We start from the raw sequence: 21,181 nt of genomic DNA, 5'->3' as shown, positions 1-21,181 counted from the left end.
CGGCCCGTGCATGGGGCGTTAGTTGGACAGCCCAAACTATGTTTTTTTATTCCTCTTCGTTTTCTTTTAGATATATTCTATATGCGGTTATAATTTCGCAATTTTTAGCGTTTGCTGAGACATAGGTTTGGTATGACGTCATAATGATTCTAACAAAACATGAATTGTGTTCTTTTATTCAGATAACAAGCGATTCACGCTCATTTACAAACATTCCTTAAAATGTGGAGCATGAGAAATTGACACGAAACTCAAATACCTTTAGTTTAGAGAGAAGAAAACCAGAAATTAAAAGGTTAATGGAAGATGTGAGTTTAGCTTTCTGTGTAGACTTTCGTAAGGGTGATGAAGGAAGCTTTTGATCCTTCTCTAGAAACATTAGTAATGTTTCATTTCATTTGGAATACTTGAACACTTGCTCATTCTTCTGTTTTGCACGTTAGTATATTCTTCAGATTCAATATTCTAGAAATGTTTCCGACTATTCAAAAGAAAAAAGAAAATTTTCATTCGTAGCTGATTATTATTAGTTGGAGATCTTTGACAACGCGCCACAATAAACAACAAGTCCTGTCACGAAGTTAACGATTCGTTTCTGAATCAGTTACCAGTGTTTGATATTAGAGAGCAAAGTGCATATTGCCTGTGCCTTAATGAAATTCATCTTAGAATCGGTGTAGTTTTGTTCAGAACAGTCAACACGATGGAACTTGGAATAGAATCAGGAACATGGCATCTGCTGAAAACAATGAACATAAACTAAATGTTCCATACGGCAAGACAATTTTGCAATATCATAATATCACAACTCCCTAATTTTTAAATCAATCAGCGCGATATAGATTAAAAACATACAAAATTTAACAGTATATATATACCCAATGTTTCGACTTTCTAAGTAACACAATCAAATGAAATATTCTCTAAAGCAGGGTTGGCCAACCTTTTTCGTCAAAGGGCCACATGTAGTTCCATGGTAGTTATGTTCTGGTTTACGAAAACTACAGGATAATGAACAAACAAACAATACACTCACACCAAACTTTCACAATTATTAGAATAATGAAACTGTTGTTTCCCAACCATTGATGGGGCGCCATCAGTGGTTATTCCCGAAAGTTTCGCCAAAGGCAAGCGAAGATGCTTGATCATTTTTATCATAGCTCCCAACAAATCAATGCCTCCAGTCGTGGCTTAATAGGGACAATGACTGCGAGCTCTTTGGTAATTTAAAATCATCATTAACTCCCCGCAAGAAGATCGCCAAGTTGTCAACTGAGCAGGAAACTTGATGTCAGTGCTTTTGCCAAGCGCCAAGGAATACGATGAAAATTTTCCCGCTTTTGCAATTAAAGTTTCCGCTATAGATTTCCCAGGCTCTTCAACACGACGAGTTATGGTCTGTCTTGACAGGCTATTTTTGCAAAAACCTCTTTTATTTCTGGACGTAAAACATTGACAACCCAAACAATACATAATATACATTCCTTAGATTGGTTTGCCATATCATCATATAGAGTAGTAAAAGACCAAGAGTGTAAGCGACTATGGCACCTTTATGTATCGATATCTCCTCCCAGTTGGTTTCGATTCAAAATGACACTCATGGCACGTTTGAGAGAGCTGGCAGAGCGCATTTTAGAAAAATAAAAAAATCGTTTGTATCACATCTTCACTCAATATTTTTTATTCAATTCTGGAAAATACAGCACGGGACTTCCTAAATGCTACCGCGGGCCACGGGTTGGACGACCCTGCTCTAAAGTAACTAAAATCCAATTTTAATGACTATAATATTAAAGCAGTAGTCATTGTGCTAATTTGACAGTAATACTGCCACAAACTATATTTATATTACACTTGAGAACCTCAATTCTTATTGTTATTTCCAACAGATACATAACAAGTACTACCAACAATACAGAACCTGTAAACACTGATTCACACCGAATACTGAGCTAGACTGAGACAAGACATCCAACCATTGCGGTTCCAATTTACTGATTATCTTAATAAATCGAGAGACTCACAACATACCATTGTGTAGTACGTCTGACGCGCCTTCGTTGTTTACCTAAAAACGTCAAAATTTGCCCTGGCCAACATTCCGATGGAACAGTAACAGCCTATAATTTATAGGGTAAATCAGGGTGGACCAAACTGCGGCCCGAGCACACATTCCCTGCGCCCCACAGAAAAATTTCAGCGTGTACTAAACCATTGGTAGATATGAGGAAAGATACCAAAAATACCACGATATTTCTTAAGAAGCAAATGGGTTTAATCTCATTGTTTTATCACTTTTGTGTTTTCTCCTACTGCGGCCCGTAAGACATCGTCAAAAATTTGCGCGTCCCGGCAACCTTGGACCACCCTAGGGTAGATCTTATATAACGAATTCTGCAATTAGTAGAAACAAAAATGAATTAAACCTCGATAAAACATGTAGGGAAATCGATTTTCAATACGATTCCAGAAAATCTGTGGATTCCACACATATAAAAATTTAGATTCAAAGCTCGCTCTATCCCAATCGCTAAGACAAGTAGTAATTTCACAACGTATTCATATATCACAGAGTTGGTTTAGGATTAAATGTAATTACTTTAAGCCACATAACATGTATTTGGAAGATTGCCAATCATATCTCCCTGCCCCTTATTTTTCTTTTATAGTGCGAAAAAATTCCATTTGTACAGGCATTCAGTGAACGAGAGTAAACTTTTTTCCTATCCTAGGTAACATTCGGGACACGCGAAAGACCACTCATTTAACCTTATTTCTTGACACGTGTGGATACCAAGAGATAACCACAAAAGACTTCTAAGAGAATGATAAAAGCAACAAAATATGTGGATAATAAAATATGTAAATTTAGCGTTCTTTGACTTGTCAAATAATGGCACTATGATCTTCAAACCTCCCTTTCACACTAAAATCATAAAATCAAACATTTCGTACAGTACATACCGGCCCCGGTAATGTTATGAACTGTTTTTTGGATAACATAGGGAAATGATTTTCAAAAAAAAAAAGAAATGTTTGCTCAACTTCCAAAAACAATTGATGAAATAAATACAGTAACAAAACCAATGAAGATAAGCAAATTGCCAATGCAAGAAATTCAAAAAAGGATAGAACCAAAAACTAGCCCCCACTCAAATATAATTCGAATTATACACCTAATATTCCCATAGTGAGAATGTATGTGTGACTGTGTATGTGTAGTGTGGATGCTATTTATGTAGTGTGTATTTTGTGCGTAAATGTATTCAAAAAGCGTAGACAGAGCTTCATTATGTCGCGCATATAAGTAGAATTGGATATGCACACTTTCACTTTTCACTCCTTGATCATCAGGGTGACAAGATCTCCAACTTCAAAGTTGCGTTGAATCTTGAGTCGGCACTGTAATTGGGGAAGATATTCGTTTGTCAAGCGATGACAAAATAAATCATGTAATCACTGAACATGTCTGTATTCCTCTTCTGTATTCATGTGCTTGAAGAACAAATCAGGTGGCAAAGACGGTTCTAATCTATTTATCAAAATTGAGTTTGGAGAAAAGGGCATTCAAGTCTTTCGGATCGTTGCACGGTGGTGTGAGTGGACTTTATTTTTTGACGCGTGTGGATTCCAAGAAATTCCTTCAACGAGAATGATAATAGCAACAAAATGTGGGGATAATAAATAATGTGAGTTCAGCTTTCTGTGACTTCTCAAATACTGGCTATGTGATCTTCAAATCTTCCTTTCGTATTAGCCGATTCTTCAGGACTCTAGCAAATGCAATATTTGTGCATACTCTACATCTTTCTATCTGCTTCTACCTAGTTACTTCTCAGTGGTGTCGATTTGAAACCGGAAAAGTCACAACCGTTGGTTACTGGGAAATTAATGAGTAAACCAGCGTTATGTTGCTTTAGTCAAATGTAAGTTGTATGTTCTTGAAGTTGTGGGCAACAGTTATAAATATACCACTGCCTATTTCGAGTTTACAGCTATTATCAGTTTTGTGCGAATCGGTTCTATTACAATATTTCCAGGATGTAAATTATTTATTTCTGCATGTTGCAATTTCAAGGTTGGGAAAAGTGACAATAGCACAGCAACTAAACGCCAGTTCTTTTTTAATGAGCAATTCGAGAGTCCTGCTGCACGCTTACACAAATGTATTTCTGTAACCTTTTGTCGGACCAAAGTCAGACAAGCAGGTTACAACAATCAACTTTTTTATTATTCAGGGCTAGGCTTTTATTAGTTTTAAAATGCATCCTCATTCTATTTTATGACGCCATAATGGATGTTACAAAGCATTTAAATTTTGTTCTTTTAATTCAGATAAAAAGCGATACAGGCAACGTCCGCACATTTACCCACATTACTTGAAAATTATGGAGGATAAAAATCAACTCAAATATCTTCAGAGAAGAGGAGATTGGCAGAAATCAAAGGGTTAACAGGTGATGTAAGTTTAGCTTTCTGCTTAGATTGTTTTGTAAATTTTGTAACAGTATTTCATTTCATTTAGAATAACTGAATATTTGAACACATGCTCAAAACATCTGAACAGCTATCGCTGTGCTTGGTTGATTCTATGCTATATTGCTTCCATGACTACCTTGCCTGATGCGAGTAGCTCAGATTATCTATTAACCATTCTCAGTTTTTTAGCAGTGTTTCTTAACATAGGTTCGATCGAACCTCATGGGTTCTGTAGGGCTGTTTAATTGGGTCGACGAAGGTGCTGGTTTGAAACATTTGTATTTCATGGACTTCTTTCTATTCTACCTATATCAAAGTTAGACCTTTATCTCAGGTATCGCTGCTCGATAACCAGCATTGTTTTTTTCGCGTCACCCTCCACCATGAAATTCCTTTTTTGTGTTTTTTTCCTAGTTTTGTTTGCATTAATTATATGTTCATTTTGATGAAAAATGAACTTCTAACTGGCTGACTGATGGAGTATTTGTGTTACAATGTTTTGTAAACATACCTACAGTTTTCTGCAGATATTGCAACTTATAAAATAGCTTAACTATTTGCTGTTATTCAACAGTAATGCAACGACGTCATACTGTATCAATTGAAGACTTTTGCATCCTTTCGAGCTTTCTACAAAATTAACTTTAACCGTTCAATCCAAGAAGCAGTTGACGCGTGGATTGTTCACCTGGAACCAAACTAGTCTGGTAAATTTTTTGATAATGTACACAGTTGTCTTGACGACGACGGTTCACATATGCTTCGGCTATTCGCGTCCTTGACGGAGTAGCAAACGACATGTCGACGGCCTAGGTACGATGGTAAGTAATTATGTAGTTGCAATGAGTAAATGTGGCAAAGATTCAGGAATTCAGTAGCCGCAAAATATCCGATTTTAAGTCACACTTTCAAGCATCCACAAAAACGTAGTTGCTTCTGCAATTGTTTACATTCTTTAAATGTACATGTCCAATGACGTAAAAAGAAGATTTTCACTAGAATTAAATTTATGTTTCAATTGTCTCGAACTTGGACAGTTTGCCTTTTGGTGTAAATTTTATAACATGTGTCGCGCTTGTTCGGGTAAGCATTATTCAGTGATCCATGGCCTGAGGATCTTTACAAGAAGATCAAATGCTAACAACCATCGCAATGTCTCTACTCGTAAAACAGCGTTGTCAATGCAAATGTTTCAGACGTGGTGTCCAATTTCAGCCTTTGCCAGTTGTAGTAAAAGGTCTGTGGGCTTTTCTGAATACTTTATCGCTGTGCTAGACTTTGCTATTCAAATCTCAATTATATATACATCATCAATCGAAACGAAGACTTGGTCTAATAAAAATAAATCGTACCTGTGATACCATTGACACTTTATGTAACAAATGCTTTTCACAAATAGCAGAGTTAGTAAAATTGTAGGTGGAATCTGGTTATGAAGAATATTGGCATTAAACAACGTGTTTGCGATGGAGTCACGCATACAACATTCAGCTAGAATGTTTAAAAGAGATCAATTTATGCCTCGCCTCACTTGCAGGATATTCCGTTGGCCGATATTGAAGCGAATCAAGCTATGATTTTAATCGAGGCATAAACTCCCATAGCGCACCCATCGCAACATGAACCAATACGAATTGAAATTCCTCATGGTTGGACTTGATCGGAAATTTGCGTACAAGTATTGACAATAAGACAATTTCAAATTTCATGCATTGTGGTTTATGTGACCATTATAGTCACGTCGATCAATTTACCGTGTAGCGAGTCGTTTAATAATAGACGAGAATATTTTCCACGAACAGTAAAATTAAATTATTTTACCGTCCTGATGAATTTGGTTTTATGGAGATGAATGGAAATTGCGAAAAGTCACTAAACGAACACGCAGCTCGAATAAGATTCCAAAGTCTTACAAAACAACTTAAAACAAACAACGATTTATTAAATAATCGCGTCAAGGTGCTTTTTCAATTGCAGAAAAGACCGACAGCTATAAACGTCAATATAAAAGCCATGCTTCATATATTCGATTTTTGGAAGATTATATTAATTCTGCAATTTTTAACTGTTCAAATAATGATTCTTCTTGGAAACAGCCATGTGCGTATAATTCTCTGCTCCGTTCTTTCATCGCACAGTAGTTTTCGAATTTGTCAAACAGAATGTGCAGTTCTGCAATAAATTGAAAAAAAAACTGACATCGATATTCAACAGAGCGCAAGACTTACTATACGCGTGATTGAAAGAAACGACATTTGGATGTCACGCCATAATACGAAACATAGTTTAGCCCTATATAAAATACGGTACTAAAATTTAAACCTTAAAAAATGTTTGCTCATGGACTCATTGCTTATGAACGCGGCCCGCGGGTTGGGCAGCCCTAAACTTATCTGTTTTTTATTCAACTTCGTTTTCTTTTAGACATATATTCTTTATGCGGTCATAATTTTGCCATTTTCAGCGTCTTTAACCACCTTCAACTGCTAAGATATAAATTTTGCATGATGATTACAACAAAACCTATGAATTGTGTTCTTTTATTCAGATAACAAGCGATTCAGGCCAAGAACGCTCATTTGGAAATATTTCTTAAATATGTGGAGCGTGAAAAATCGACTCAAAACTAAAATACCTTTAGCGAGAAGAAAACCAGAAATCAAAAGTTTAATGAAAGATGTGAGTTTAGCTTTCAGTGTATATGATTTTGTAACTTTCGGAAGGATGATGAAGGAAGCTTTTGATCTTTCTCTAGAAACATTAGTAATGTTTCATTTAATTTTGAATACTTGAAAAAGTAATATCTACCACGGACGAATATAATTTTAAGCGACATTAAAAAATCAAACATGGGGAAAGATGCCAAAAATTCGACGATACTTCTCAAGAAACAAATGGGTAAACTCGCGATGTTTTATCACTTTTGGGTTTTCTTCTACTGTGGCCCGCGAGACATCGTCAAAAGTTTTTGCGTCCCACCAACCTCGCAACCTTGGACCACCCTAGGGTATATCTTATATTACGGATGCTGCAATTAGTAGGAACGTAAATAAATAATGCCTCGGTGAAAGATGTAGAGAAATCGATTCTCAATACGATTCCAGAAAATCTGTGGTTTCGACACGCATGTAAATTTAGATTCGAATCTCGCTCCATCCCATTCACTAAGACAAGTGATAACTTCTTCATATTTATAAATCACAGCGTTGGTTCGGGATCAAATGTTATTACTTTGGGCCACATACCATGTATTTAGAAGATTGTCAATCATATCTACCCGTTCCTTATTTTTTATAATGTAAAAAATTCTAATTGTACAGGCATTCAGTGAATGCGAGTATCGGCTTTTCTAATCTTATTTCTCCGCATTCAATTGCTAGGACATCGGTGCCGTATGCGATGCAATCACGAGAAAAACAAAGCATATATAAACAGGGATGGCGAACCTTTTTCGATGAATGGGTCGAAAATAATATTTTTATCGCGTAAAAGAAGAGAGTGGGTCACAGATATTTAATCAATGTTTGTATCTATAAAAAAAACTTCTGAAACAAATCTTATGAGTTTCTGTTGGTGTTGGTGTAGTTTTGGGCTTTACTTATGCAGTACTTCTATCAGGGAGGGATCTAGTTCTCGTATTATCTCGACGTTGCGAGAAATAAACAGATCAATTTCATTGTTATGTCATAAACGATATCAGAGCCAATAGCTGAATAACGATACACGGCGGTGCAGACTTGCGTCTAAGATTAGGGGTTTTGAAAATATCCATATCGGTCCAAAAAATTAACAATTTGAGAATAAGCGAACGCGGCCCCGACGGTACATTATAATATTTAGTTATTGTTAGATTAATTTATGACCGGTTTAATCAATTTTTATTACTAATATGTTAGCATTTTATTTTTATTTTATTCGTGCCTTGGCGGGTCACGAATAAAACGCGGTGGGTCACTTTGTGACACGTGGGTCGGTGGTTCGTCATCCCTGTATTAGAGCAATCCTCAAAACCTATTCGGGTAATATATGAATAAACCTAACAATATTCGAAGTATCAAATTCCCACCTGATAATCATTTTGCAACGTATGGCATGAGTCAAACGCGAATTAGGAAATCCCATCATTAATAAAATATACAATTGCACAGCAGACTCCCTGATCCGCATTGTGCGACGTGCATTTGACTCGGGGCAACAAAATTTCGAATTTTCTAGCGAGGGGAGGGGGGGGTGAGTCATTTATTCGCCCCAGTAAAAGGAGGGACGTTGACTAACTTTACAGTGCTTAAATTAAAGGGCGGTTCCATAAAATGGGCAATAAAACATTTCGTACATACCGGCCCCGGAAATTATATGAAATGTTTTGATGAAATGGATAACGGAGGGAAATATTAAAAAGAAAGGTTTGCTCAACTTCCAAAAACAATTGAAGTTAAAAATACGGAAACAAACCTATGAAGATAACGAAATTGTCAATGTGTATGTGTGGTGTGGATGCTATATATGCAGTGTGTATTTTGTACGTAAATGTACTCAACAAGGTTCATGTAGGCCAGGGGTGGGCAACCTTTTTCGGCTCGCGTGCCAAAATCGGCTAAGTTTAACAACAAAATTCTTCCGCGTGCCGACCAAAATTAAAAACAATGCTTTGGTACTTCCAAAGCAAAAATACATAATAATAAACCTTTCAAACATGTAGGCCTACAGACGGATTCACTATTCGGATATATTATCAGTCCGACAAATAGATTTGATTACTTTTCTTATTCTATCTCAGTGAGACTTCTGCTGCTGCATTACCGCTGATAGAGATTTTACATTGGGTTTATATTTTGTAATTTTCAAAGAAATATACGAACTACTGGTTTCAACGTCCAGGCTACTTCTGTTACGAGACGACTTATTAAAATTCCAATCATAACTGAGAACAAAGATTCACAAGCATATGCAGATGATGTAGAGCACTAGTCGGAAAACTTTATGTACTTGCATACACATTCCCTGTAGCGCGCAGGCCGCAATATTTCCTCCTTCGAACAAGCGCTAGATTGAATTTCAAATTGTGGCGCATTCACACCTTCTATTATTGCGTTAAAAGCCTGCTACTATGAGATGTGTATGTGCCGTTTCTTAATATATATATATTATTCAACAACATATTGTTTTTATTTACTTGTTATTAATGTGAAGGATGATGTTTTTTTGCCACTTGCCCCCACGGTACGTCTTCCAAAGAAGACCTGACAAGCGAGTACGAAGTTTATTCCAAGTGTAATGCATTTCAGATAAAGCTGTTCGCAGCAATATGTGCTTCCGAACGTGCCCATTACTTGTTTTGCACTGTCGCATAGATCAACTGTGGCGCAGTCCTGGATCTCGGGTCGAATTTTTCGTCGAAGCACATTGGAATGTTTAGTCCTCGTCGCGAGCTATCCTGCGTTTTCCAAACATTTTTGAATTTTAAAGATCACAATTAACTCGAACGACATGCAACTGACTAAATCCGCGTACATACAATAATAAATTTGGGAACATTTTTTGCTTCATTTAATAAATGTCGGGTTGTTCGAGGGCCGCAACAAATTAGCTCGCGGGCCGCATTTGGCCCTCAGTTTACCGACCCCTGTTGTAGAATAGTGCATTGCAAAGTTTTCAAGTTTTAAAAAAATTCTCGGGAATGGCATCCCAATCATGTAATAGTTCGTTTTCTGCACTTCTCTCTTGTATTCCCTTTCCTAATAGCTTATATTTCTTTCGAAATCAAGTTATAACAGTAAGTTAGCACGTAACCCTAACCAACATGAGCTGCACAACTTCATAAATCAATCAGAAATATATATTACGTAACAATGTAGCCAAACGTTGTGTTAATTCCGACAAAATTCGTCGAGAGCTCAGTTGATACGCCATGATATATATATTTCTTTGAAGCCATGAAAAGACAAAAAAAGTTTAAATAAATAACAGATTGTTAACAAACGATAATGAATAAACGAACACCGAGTTTTATCAGATAATTCAGTCTCGAAACTTTTTATCTGAAATAAGACGATCTCGTTTCTGAGGCCTCGCTCGCATGCCGAATAAATGGGCTCGCGTGCCAAGTTTGGCACGCGTGCCAAAGGTTGCCCACCCCTGAAGTAGGCAGAACTTCATTATGTCACGCACATAAATACAATTGGATATGTGCACTTTCACTTTCCTGACAACTTCTTGATAATCAGGGTCACAAAATCTCCAACTTGAAAGTTGTGTTGAACATTGAGTCACTTCTGTCGGCACTGTAATTGGGGACAACATTCTTTTGTCAAGCGCTGCCAAAATAAATCAAGTAATCGCTGAACATGTCTGTATCAACTTCTGTATTCATCTGTTCGAAATAACAAATCAGGTGGCAAAGACTGTTCTAATCTATTTATCAACATTGAGTTTGGAGAGAGAGCAATTCAAATCATTCGGATCGTCACTCAGTGGTGGTTTATCGCTGATAATATTTTTTACTGCTGTGAGAAGAGACCATAATAATTAATCATTGAGAGACTGGCCATTCAATAGAATTCTTCTCACCTTGCGCACCATTCTTTTCACCACTTCATTTTGGTGACTAGAAAGAGGTGAAAAGTGCTATTGCATGTCCTTTTGGGATAGAGATGTGTCGATCTGTTGGGAATTCCACTTGGTAATAATTACATATATATATATATAACAAAATTAGTTTGGTATTGAATGTAATTGCTTTAAGCTTCATGGCATGTATTAGGAAAATTGTTAATCATATATCCTCGTTCATTATTTTTTTATAGCTTAAAAATTCTAGATATAGGCATTCAGCAAACGCGAGTGTAGGTAATAAGCGGTGCTATCACCTAACTATGATGTGGAGTGATATCGTGTGATCCAATGTGCGAGTAACACCAGAAATACTTAAAAAGCCCGATCCCAAATAGTTCATCCAACATTTGTTGCTTTGACTTTATTGCATTATCGCAGTAGTAATGAACATCGATGAGTCAGTTTATTCCAGTAATTACACACAATTTAATCTAATCTATGATCATCACTCCAAATATTAGCTAAATAAATAAAACAAACATGAAAAATACGACTTACAAATTGACAAATTCCGGGGCTTAGAAACAGAGGTGCGCTCACTAAAAACTCAGAAAGAAGAGAGCGGCGTGCGGGAGAATTTACAGATGCCAGATTATTGGTCAGAATATACAGCCAAGTTGGCTCCATAAAATATATATTTGGGACTTGTCATGTATTAACCATGGGAATAATATGTGGAAATAACTATTAATATCAAATTTAGGATAATAATCACTCCATTTAGCTGAATACGAATGTACTACGCTTGTAAAATTGAACGATTATCGCAAGACTGGCATGATTGCAAAAAATAGATATTACGAAACACTTTTCTGGAACACAAACTAGTGACCATAATTAAAATGAGGAAACATTTCTTACATACCGGGCCCAAATTAGAGAAAATGAAAAGCATTTTATGTAATCTGTTAAAGCAATAAAAGAAATGTTCAAACAACACAATGTGTGAAACACACAAAAATTAATCAGAAATAATTAATCTGAAAGAATGAGCACCATTAGAGATACATAAAAATGGTAAACGAGAATCTCTAAGGGAAGGGTAGGAATGTGGTACAAGCATAATTCCTGTTGCGGTATGTATGTTGTGAATAGGTGCATGTTATGTACAATGTGTGTGTATGTGCGTGTCACTATACGGCCTCTAACAAGCACAGCTCGCGAACATCCCGTACATAAGTAGAATTTGCAGTACGGACTTTAACCCTTCGAACAATACCATGCTTGTCAGGGTATGTCTCATCAACAATCGCCTTCGGCCAATGACTGCGAGGGGAACTATCATCAAACATCAACACCAAATCGCCAACTTCCAGATTTCTTTGTGTAGTGTGCCATTTTTGTCTTTCTTGTAGCAGAGGCAAATATTCTTTCTTCCATCTATCCCAGAATAAATCCAGGATCCTTTGTGAATATCGCCATGTTCTTCTATAATCATCAGTCTTCATAAATTTGTCTAAAGGTAGAGATGGATCAAGTTTGGCAATTAGAATTGAATTTGGTGTCAAAACATTTAAGTCTTTAGGATCATCACTTAGTGGTGTGAGTGGTCTATCATTTAATATCCTTTCAACGCCAGTTAGGAAGGACCACAATGAATAATCTGAAAATGATCGACCATCAGTGATAGCACGTAATGTTTTCTTGACTTCTCGAACTAATCGCTCCACGACACCTGATTGATGACTGGCCAATGGAGGTGAGAAGTGCCATTGAATTTCTTTTTGAGATAATGACTTGTCAATCACATGTTTGTTCCAGTTTCTAATCCCCTCTCTCAACTCTTTCTCTCCGCCTATAAAATTTGTACCATTATCCGAATATACGTGGATAGGTCTTGAGCGTCTGTCAGTGAATCGGAAAAACGCTTGTAGAAATGCTGATGTATCAAGTGACTCTGCAACTTCAATATGTACGGCACGTGTGGCCATGCAAGTAAAAAGACATCCATAACGCTTGTATTCATTTCGACCAAGCTTGACCTTGATTGGGCCAAGGTAGTCTACAAATGTAGATTCGAACGGTTTCTTTCCAGGAACAACTCTACAGCTGGGGAGGTCTGCCATCCACTGCTCGCCTGTACGAGCAGATCTTTCTCTGCATGGTATACATTCTCTGATGACTTTTCCAACAGCTGATTGTCCCCGTAATATCCAATATCTTTCTCTAACTGACGCAAGAACATGGAGAGTTCCAGAGTGACCTGTATTTCTATGATGCATGTCGATGATCAGCTTTGTTACATGATGGTGAGGTGGCAAGATGATTGGATTCTTCTGTTGCTCTGGCAAATCAGATTTTTCAAGCCGTCCTCTCATACGCATAATACCATCTTGTATGAAAGGGTCACACTTTAGTAGAGGCTTGGCCAGTGTAGACTTCAATTTCTGTTTTTGTTCAACTAGCATTTCTCAGTTCCTCTACAGAAATGAATCGAGATGCAGGAACTCGGTCACATTTAAGATACTTCCATCTCATGTATCCTTGAAAACGCATCAACCAAACCATAGCACGCTGTAGTTTTTCAAACTTGGAATATCTAATGAAAAATGGGGGGAATGGAGATTCATATTCACAATCAGTAGATAAATAGTTGCCTCTAAACTCAGATGCAATTGGACAATTAACACCTGAAATTGGAACATTACAAGGGCGAGCGGGCCAAAAGGACTCATCCTTGCACAAAAACTCTGGGCCATCAAACCAAAGACTAGACTTGGAAACTTTCAGCACGGTTGTTCAAAAACTGAAGTACTGAAGTCGAGTCTGTCCAGTACAGAACTTTATCAATTTTATAATCTAACTCTTTAACAATAGATCTGGCCAACTCTGCAGCAGCAACTGCAGATACCACTTCGAGACGTGGTATAGTAATAGGTTGCTTGGGGGTGACACGGGAAACGCCTCTCACAAAAACAACATGAATGTTATTTGCTGCATCAATCATACGCAAATAACTCGAACAACCATAACCAACTCTGCTAGCGTCACAGAACAAATGCAACTGTACCTCAGTGGGTGTGAAGTCAGCTGGCTTGAAACAACGAGGAATAGACAAATAATTTAGGTTTGATAATGAAGCGATCCAATTTTCTCAACTTTCTCTAGGTGGGCCAGAAATGTTATCATCCCAGCAATAACCTTTATCGCACAACTCGCGAAGAATAGGTTTTGCGGGCAAGATAAATGGTTGGACAAATCCCAATGAGTCAAATACTTGACTAACCATTGACAAAATACCTCACCGTGTTAGAGGACGAGGCTCTACATTTATACGTATTACGAATTTGTCAGCATCAATGCGCCAATGCACACCGAGTGTCTTATTTGAGGAATCACCTTGAATGTCAAAATCTTCCATAGATGGGGCTTTATCTTCATCGGGTATAGAATCTAAAACAGCTTGGTCATTGCTTATGAACTTAGCAAGATGAAAACCACATGTATCTAATAGCTTACGTAGTTGAGATATCAAACTGACGGTTTGGTCAGCAGTAGGCAAACTTTTCAAACAATCATCCACGAAAAAATTACGATTAACAGTTTCAATAGTGACAGAGTCAGCATTGGATAAATTATCATCAGCTACCTTTCGTAGCGCAAATGTAGCAACAGATGGAGAACTCTTACAACCAAATATATGACTCAACATTTTTAGCTCAACAGGGTCTCGGGATAAATCATCATTGGGCCACCATAGAAATCGCATGGAATCGCAATCAGGTGGATTTACCCGAATTCTATGAAACATTTGAGGGATGTCACAATTTACCGCAACGGGTTCCTGTCGGAAACAAATGCAACTGTACCTCAGTGGGTGTGAAGTCAGCTGGCTTGAAACAACGAGGAATAGACAAATAATTTAGGTTTGATAATGAAGCGATCCAATTTTCTCAACTTTCTCTAGGTGGGCCAGAAATGTTATCATCCCAGCAATAACCTTTATCGCACAACTCGCGAAGAATAGGTTTTGCGGGCAAGATAAATGGCTGGACAAATCCCAATGGGTCAAATACTTGACTAACCATTGACAAAATACCTCACCGTGTTAGAGGACGAGGCTCTACATTTATACGTATTACGAATTTGTCAGCATCAATGCGCCAATGCACACCGAGTGTCTTATTTGAGGAATCACCTTGAATGTCAAAATCTTCCATAGATGGGGCTTTATCTTCATCGGGTATAGAATCTAAAACAGCTTGGTCATTGCTTATGAACTTAGCAAGATGAAAACCACATGTATCTAATAGCTTACGTAGTTGAGATATCAAACTGACGGTTTGGTCAGCAGTAGGCAAACTTTTCAAACAATCATCCACGAAAAAATTACGATTAACAGTTTCAATAGTGACAGAGTCAGCATTGGATAAATTATCATCAGCTACCTTTCGTAGCGCAAATGTAGCAACAGATGGAGAACTCTTACAACCAAATATATGACTCAACATTTTTAGCTCAACAGGGTCTCGGGATAAATCATCATTGGGCCACCATAGAAATCGCATGGAATCGCAATCAGGTGGATTTACCCGAATTCTATGAAACATTTGAGGGATGTCACAATTTACCGCAACGGGTTCCTGTCGGAAACGCAAGAGAACACCAACCAATGTATTAGTATTGAAAGGACCTGATAACAAGTTGTTATTCAAACAAGTGCCTTGAAACTCGGCTGAACAATCAAATACTACCCGAAATTTTTGGCCAGTATAGTGATGTTGGAAATATGATGTTCTGTTACTGTGTGGCAATTCATGTATGGGTAAGTATTCTGCATAACCATTCTGGTGTATTCGTGTATTTTATCTTTGTATTTTTGGAAAAGATTTGGGTCTTTCAGGAATTTTCGCTTGAGATATACTAGCCTCTTTTCAGCTATAAAACGATTATTAGGAAGGGTTACATTATCAGATACCCGGGGTAAGGCAATTTGATACCTACCATTTACCATTTTCACTGTATCTGCCATAATGCTCAATGCTTTCTTGTCATCGACAGAAAACTCTGTAGTACATGGATCAGCATATAAATCAACAAAATCATGACCACAAATATGACACATAGATAAATTAGTACTTTCCTCAATAGAATTTGCATAACTATAACCTGCTTTCAAAAAATTGACATCGACACAATTTGAAATTTGAGCATTTTTGTCAGGACCTGCTAGAGCCCAACCTAACATTGTATGGTAAGCAGTTGGTGAGCCTTGTTCACCAACACATGTGTCTGAGATGGGAAATTGTCCCAATACATCAGAACCTATCAGCACTTTAATGGTGCCATTTACTTCGGGGAAAGATAAACCATGCAAGTGTGGATACTGTTCCACTATTTCCTGATGTGGGATAGAGTCATGCAAATCAGGAATACCATCAAAAGTCAAAATATTATTTATACATATTTCGTTAGGCTCGTTAATACCAGTAATAGTGAAAGATACTCTCTTTCCTGAGTGGGGCTTTGAACCACTGGCAGTGTGAATAGTACACCCCTCAGTTTCACCTTGAAGGCCTAAGCTCTTAGCAAGATCAGTGGTGCAAAATGAACGTGACGAGCCATAATCAAGGAAAGCATATGTAAATGAATAACAATCAGAATCATTAGCAGAAACCTTGACTGGTACAACCATAAGTCGCACAGGATAATTTTCTATATTAGGTGAAATAAAATTTGCATGCACATTACTCACACCGGGCCCATTTGAGCCACTGGATTTTGCATTAGAATTAACAGGTTTCTGAGAAGACAGGGTGTCATCATGAAGAAGTGTGTGGTGTTTCTTTCCACAGTTGTTAACTTGCAATCCTTTACGTTGTGTCCTGCACGCAAACAGTTGAAACATGCCTTGTATTCTCGAACGAAGTCTCTAAAAGTCTCTCTTTGGTATCTTTATCTTTGAACTTCGTGCAGTGATACAGAAAGTGTGAATCACCACAACATAGACATTGAATTTGAGTGTTCTTGGTGAATTTGTTGTCACTTTTCTTTTCCCTTGTAGTTGCAATTGTAGAACTTGTGGTTGTGTATGTCTTAGCTGAGCGAGGTCTAGGGTTAACCTGCTGCCTACTTTTGACATAGCGTTCGGCCATGAGTCGACCATAAAATGTGTTGCTCAGGTGAGCTCTTCTTTCAACATATTCTAGTAAATGCATGTAGGATGGAATAGGACCATTTTTCCATGATTCATCTCTGAGATAGTCCATTTGTACATGATATGGCAATCGATCAAAGATGTCTCGCAGATACGATTGTGCATCAAGCATGTGTTCCTTCTTCCAATGAGAAAGTATAACATAGCAATTTCTCATCTTTACAGCAAGTTCATAAAGCGCTTCAGCATCGTTAGCCTTTAGCTGAGGACCAGCAGTGAGCTGCTTTATAATTGCTTCAATCACCAAAGTTTGATTTCCGAATCTGAATTCCAAAGTCTTTCTTGCCATACCTTCTGCTGCAGGTGCTATCACAACCAGATGCTTGATTGCGTCTTTCGCCCTTCCTTTACACATTTGAATGAGCTGTGCTAACTTCACATCAGGCGGATATGGATGTCTATCAATCATGTTTTCGAAGCCTTGGATGAATGAATGATAATACTCAGGGTTACCATCAAATGTAATTGGATCTAGCTTAGGCAAAGTGAACCCTTGACGCACTGTTTGCATAAGTGCAAATAAATCATCCTTGCTAGCTGCGTTCCTTGGTTGAACATTAGTAGCTGGACGGTTTATGTTGTACGAAGGAAATTCATATGATGGCATCAAACCTTGCCGTGGTAGTGTTGACATCACAGGCCTGGTGGAATGGCTTTGCAATAGTTCAGGTGCTCTTGTGTTCACAGACATACCAACTTGTGGATAAAAATTTCTTGTGAGTGGATTTAGCTGTGACTGACTGTGATAGCTGCTGAGCTTGTGTATATTTGCATTCCGCTAGTGCTTTGAAGAAAGCCATTGTCTGCCAGTTTCGCAGGGGAAGCTGGAGAGCTAGAGAACATGGGTTGATGGGAATGCAAATGACCAGAACTTGTTGCAATTGCCGGGCCCATAGACAACATTGGTTCACTCGGGCGAGTGGTAATATGGGTTGGTATGTCAGCAGTGGTAACACAGTTAGACACAGGGTGCATCAAAACACTTTGTGATGTAACAGGGATAGAATCCACAGCGTAGTCTCTGATTTGTAACACAGGTGGTGGTGAGATGCTAGTAGTTTGCGAATGGCAGAAGCTATGCCTTGAAGATCGGACACTACTTGCTGTAGCTATTACTTGAGCTTTTTCCATTTGTAGCTGGGCATTTCTCAAGGATATTTCGAGTTGCAATTCAGCTTGACGTTGATTGAATTCTGCTTGTAGTCTAGATTGAGCCAACTGTGCTTGTGCTTGCTCAACTTTTTCAGCAGCTGCTAGTTCAATTAAACGTGCCTTTGCTAGACTTGAAACAGATGACATTGATGAAAGAGATTGATGAGAGTGACGAGATTTTTTACTTTTGTGTGATTTACTTCGACTTGATGTCACACAAGACTCTAAATATCTCTGGTATTTTATGTCCCACAGCCTTTGAGTCTCTTCAGCCCTTGCCAGTTGTAATTTAGCCGTTTCAATTTCTTCTTATGCAACCGGGACAGATGCACCATCAGTTCCAGGAGAAATATATTTTTGCAATGTTTGCCATGAATTTAATGCAATGTCCAAATTTTCTTTGACTTTTACGACAAGTACATTGTTCTTAATATCGGATAGAAGTGTTGACAGTTCGTGACATAGATCTGCCACATTTTGAGAATGTACTTCACATTGCTGCTTGAATGCTTGTGTAGGTTCATCATTTGTAGATGCCATAGTCTAATAGTTTAGTTCAGTTAGTGTTGCACACGTCAAATTTAGATTAAATCCAATATGTAGGTAATAAGCGGTGCTATCACCTAACTATGATGTGGAGTGATATCGTGTGATCCAATGTGCTAGTAACACCAGAAATACTTAAAAAGCCCGATCCCAAATTGTTCATCCAACATTTGTTGCTTTGACTTTATTGCATTATCGCAGTATTAATGAACATCGATGAGTCAGTTTATTCCAGTAATTACACACAATTTAATCTAATTTATGATCATCACTCCAAATATTAGCTAAATAAATAAAACAAACATGAAAAATACGACTTATAAATTGACAAATACCGGGGCTTAGAAACACGTTCTGCTGTGAAGTTAATGTGAAGGCCAACATACGAATGGTCAGGGTGGTTTGAGAGTTTCTGCATGGTTTGCGAGGAATTCACCCTGTGTCCCAACCATATTTCAACTCTGGTCTTTGAACTAGCGTTTTAAAGATAGATAACTAATAATCAATATCTACTCGAAATAATAATTAATTCTAAACAAAAGTGTAGGGTAGTGCTGTTTCCAAATATGTAACCTTTGAATATCCTACTCGCAGATTTATTTTCTGTTTTTCAGGTCGTTCCGTGATGATCAATACAATGGCTAGTTTATTGAATATAAATGGTGTCTACAACAACAAAATTCGCAGGCTGATGTCTTATCCAGGATAAACTTGAATTGACATCTATTACGCCACAATAATTAAATGAAGAAATGATCCTGTGAAATAACAATACTAATTCCTTTATTCCTAATTCCTCTATCCTTGCAGAAGTCAATATCTAAGAATGGAAAAAAAAAAATCTTATAACCTTAGCAACCAACATATTCCTATACCCTGTCTTTCTACCTTAATTAATTATAATTACTCATACTTATAAAGTTACTGATAGATTTAAATACTTACCCAATCTGGACTATAATTTGGCAATAATAGGCTCTAGTTTGGGCAATGAAGTGGTCTAGCCCACCTCTTCATGCACCCAATTCTGGCAACTTTGGTTGGGCATTTTGGCATTTGACTCCATCTATAATCAGCTTGACAATATATTTTTTTATAAAAGTTTATCTTTACTGTTCACTCCCATTTATAAAATTGATCAATTTGGCAGTGGCAATCACCATAAATTTATTAATATGGTGTGGCAAGTAATTTTTATTTATTTATTTTTCATTAACTACCAGTATGTAATTTTTCATGTTCCCTTTACTTAATAACTTCTATATGGTTGTGTGGGTGCGTGTGTGAAATATTTCAATTATTTTAGGTGAGTGTAAGTAAGTGTAAGTGTTTATTTCGATTTTCCAATACAACAAAACAATACATGGCAAAACAAACATATGTACGGAAAATCAGGAAAGTGGGCAAAATCTAAAAAAGATTTAAGACGTGCTGGTGCACGTGCCCACTTACCCCAAACAGCAAACAACACATTGAAATAAATTGAAAAAAAAGGAACACGGAAGATGATTCGGGCGTAAATACTTGGAACACGGAAGATGATTCCGGCGTAAATACTTGGCTGAGGATGTGGCAAACAACACATTGAAGTAAATTGAAAAAAAAAGGTGAACACGTAACGTACGTTACCCTATTATCGCCACTCGCCAATTTTCACCACACGCCTTCAGAATCGCCCTGCTGCAGTCGCACTTTCAGATAGCGCTGAATATGAGTTGTTCTCGGATTGCGACGTCGTAAGTGATAAATATTAAACATATTCTGTCACCCGGTGGCGTAAAGACATTTCAATAAAAACATACATTTTTGTAAAATGTAAAAATCAGCTGATATCACGCTCGGCCAACTTTTTGGGAGGGCGGTAATTACTAATTAGCAGCCCAAAATAGCGCGACAGTGTTTATTTATTTTAGTTTTTGTCAGTCAGTGTTAGATCGACGTTGAATCAAGTTTGAAATGGGAAGTGTTTGTAAATATCGTGCTGTTGTTAATTATTGTATCCGCAGGGTGGCGATAATAGGATAAAAAAATTTTGGCCCGCCAGAAGGGAGAACCGGAAAAATCGTGAAAAAACAAAACAGCAATGCTCAATACCGGTAATGTGAGGACAAACATTAAAACGAATTGTTATCAAATCTTTCACAGTAACGGTAATCTCATTTAATAAAAAAAACTCCCGATTTCGCTGACCGCCAGATCGCCGAACCACCATGCTACGATACGCATTTT

The 21,181-nt window shown here is 37.5% G+C and overlaps 1 protein-coding gene and 3 long non-coding RNA genes across 4 annotated transcripts in view; 2 read left to right on the top strand and 2 right to left on the bottom strand.

The window, feature by feature from the left end:
- The window catches only part of LOC144428192 (uncharacterized), a 47,028-nt gene extending 45,153 nt beyond the window's left edge, over window positions 1-1,875 (top strand). The window contains exon 3 of the long non-coding RNA XR_013478201.1: window positions 183-1,875. This is a non-coding gene — a long non-coding RNA (uncharacterized LOC144428192). The remainder of the gene's footprint in view (window positions 1-182) is intronic.
- A 2,482-nt stretch (window positions 1,876-4,357) lies between these two features.
- On the top strand, window positions 4,358-7,151 carry LOC144428193 (uncharacterized). Its single transcript, XR_013478202.1, has 3 exons — window positions 4,358-4,468; window positions 5,060-5,192; window positions 7,034-7,151. It is a non-coding gene; the product is annotated as an uncharacterized LOC144428193 (long non-coding RNA).
- Window positions 7,152-12,230: 5,079 nt separating this feature from the next.
- LOC144428212 (uncharacterized) lies at window positions 12,231-13,505 on the bottom strand. The gene has a single exon (XM_078117113.1). It carries the CDS (start codon window positions 13,503-13,505, stop codon window positions 12,231-12,233), a length of 1,275 nt encoding a protein of 424 aa, XP_077973239.1.
- Window positions 13,506-18,331: 4,826 nt separating this feature from the next.
- LOC144428280 (uncharacterized) lies at window positions 18,332-21,181 on the bottom strand. The gene is made up of 2 exons (XR_013478239.1): window positions 20,582-21,181; window positions 18,332-19,772 (listed from the first exon to the last, which is right to left on the bottom strand). It is a non-coding gene; the product is annotated as an uncharacterized LOC144428280 (long non-coding RNA).

This window comes from Styela clava, chromosome 10 (assembly GCF_964204865.1).
Source record: "Styela clava chromosome 10, kaStyClav1.hap1.2, whole genome shotgun sequence".
Taxonomy (NCBI): Eukaryota; Metazoa; Chordata; class Ascidiacea; order Stolidobranchia; family Styelidae; genus Styela; species Styela clava.
This window is presented reverse-complemented; position numbering and strand designations above follow the sequence as displayed.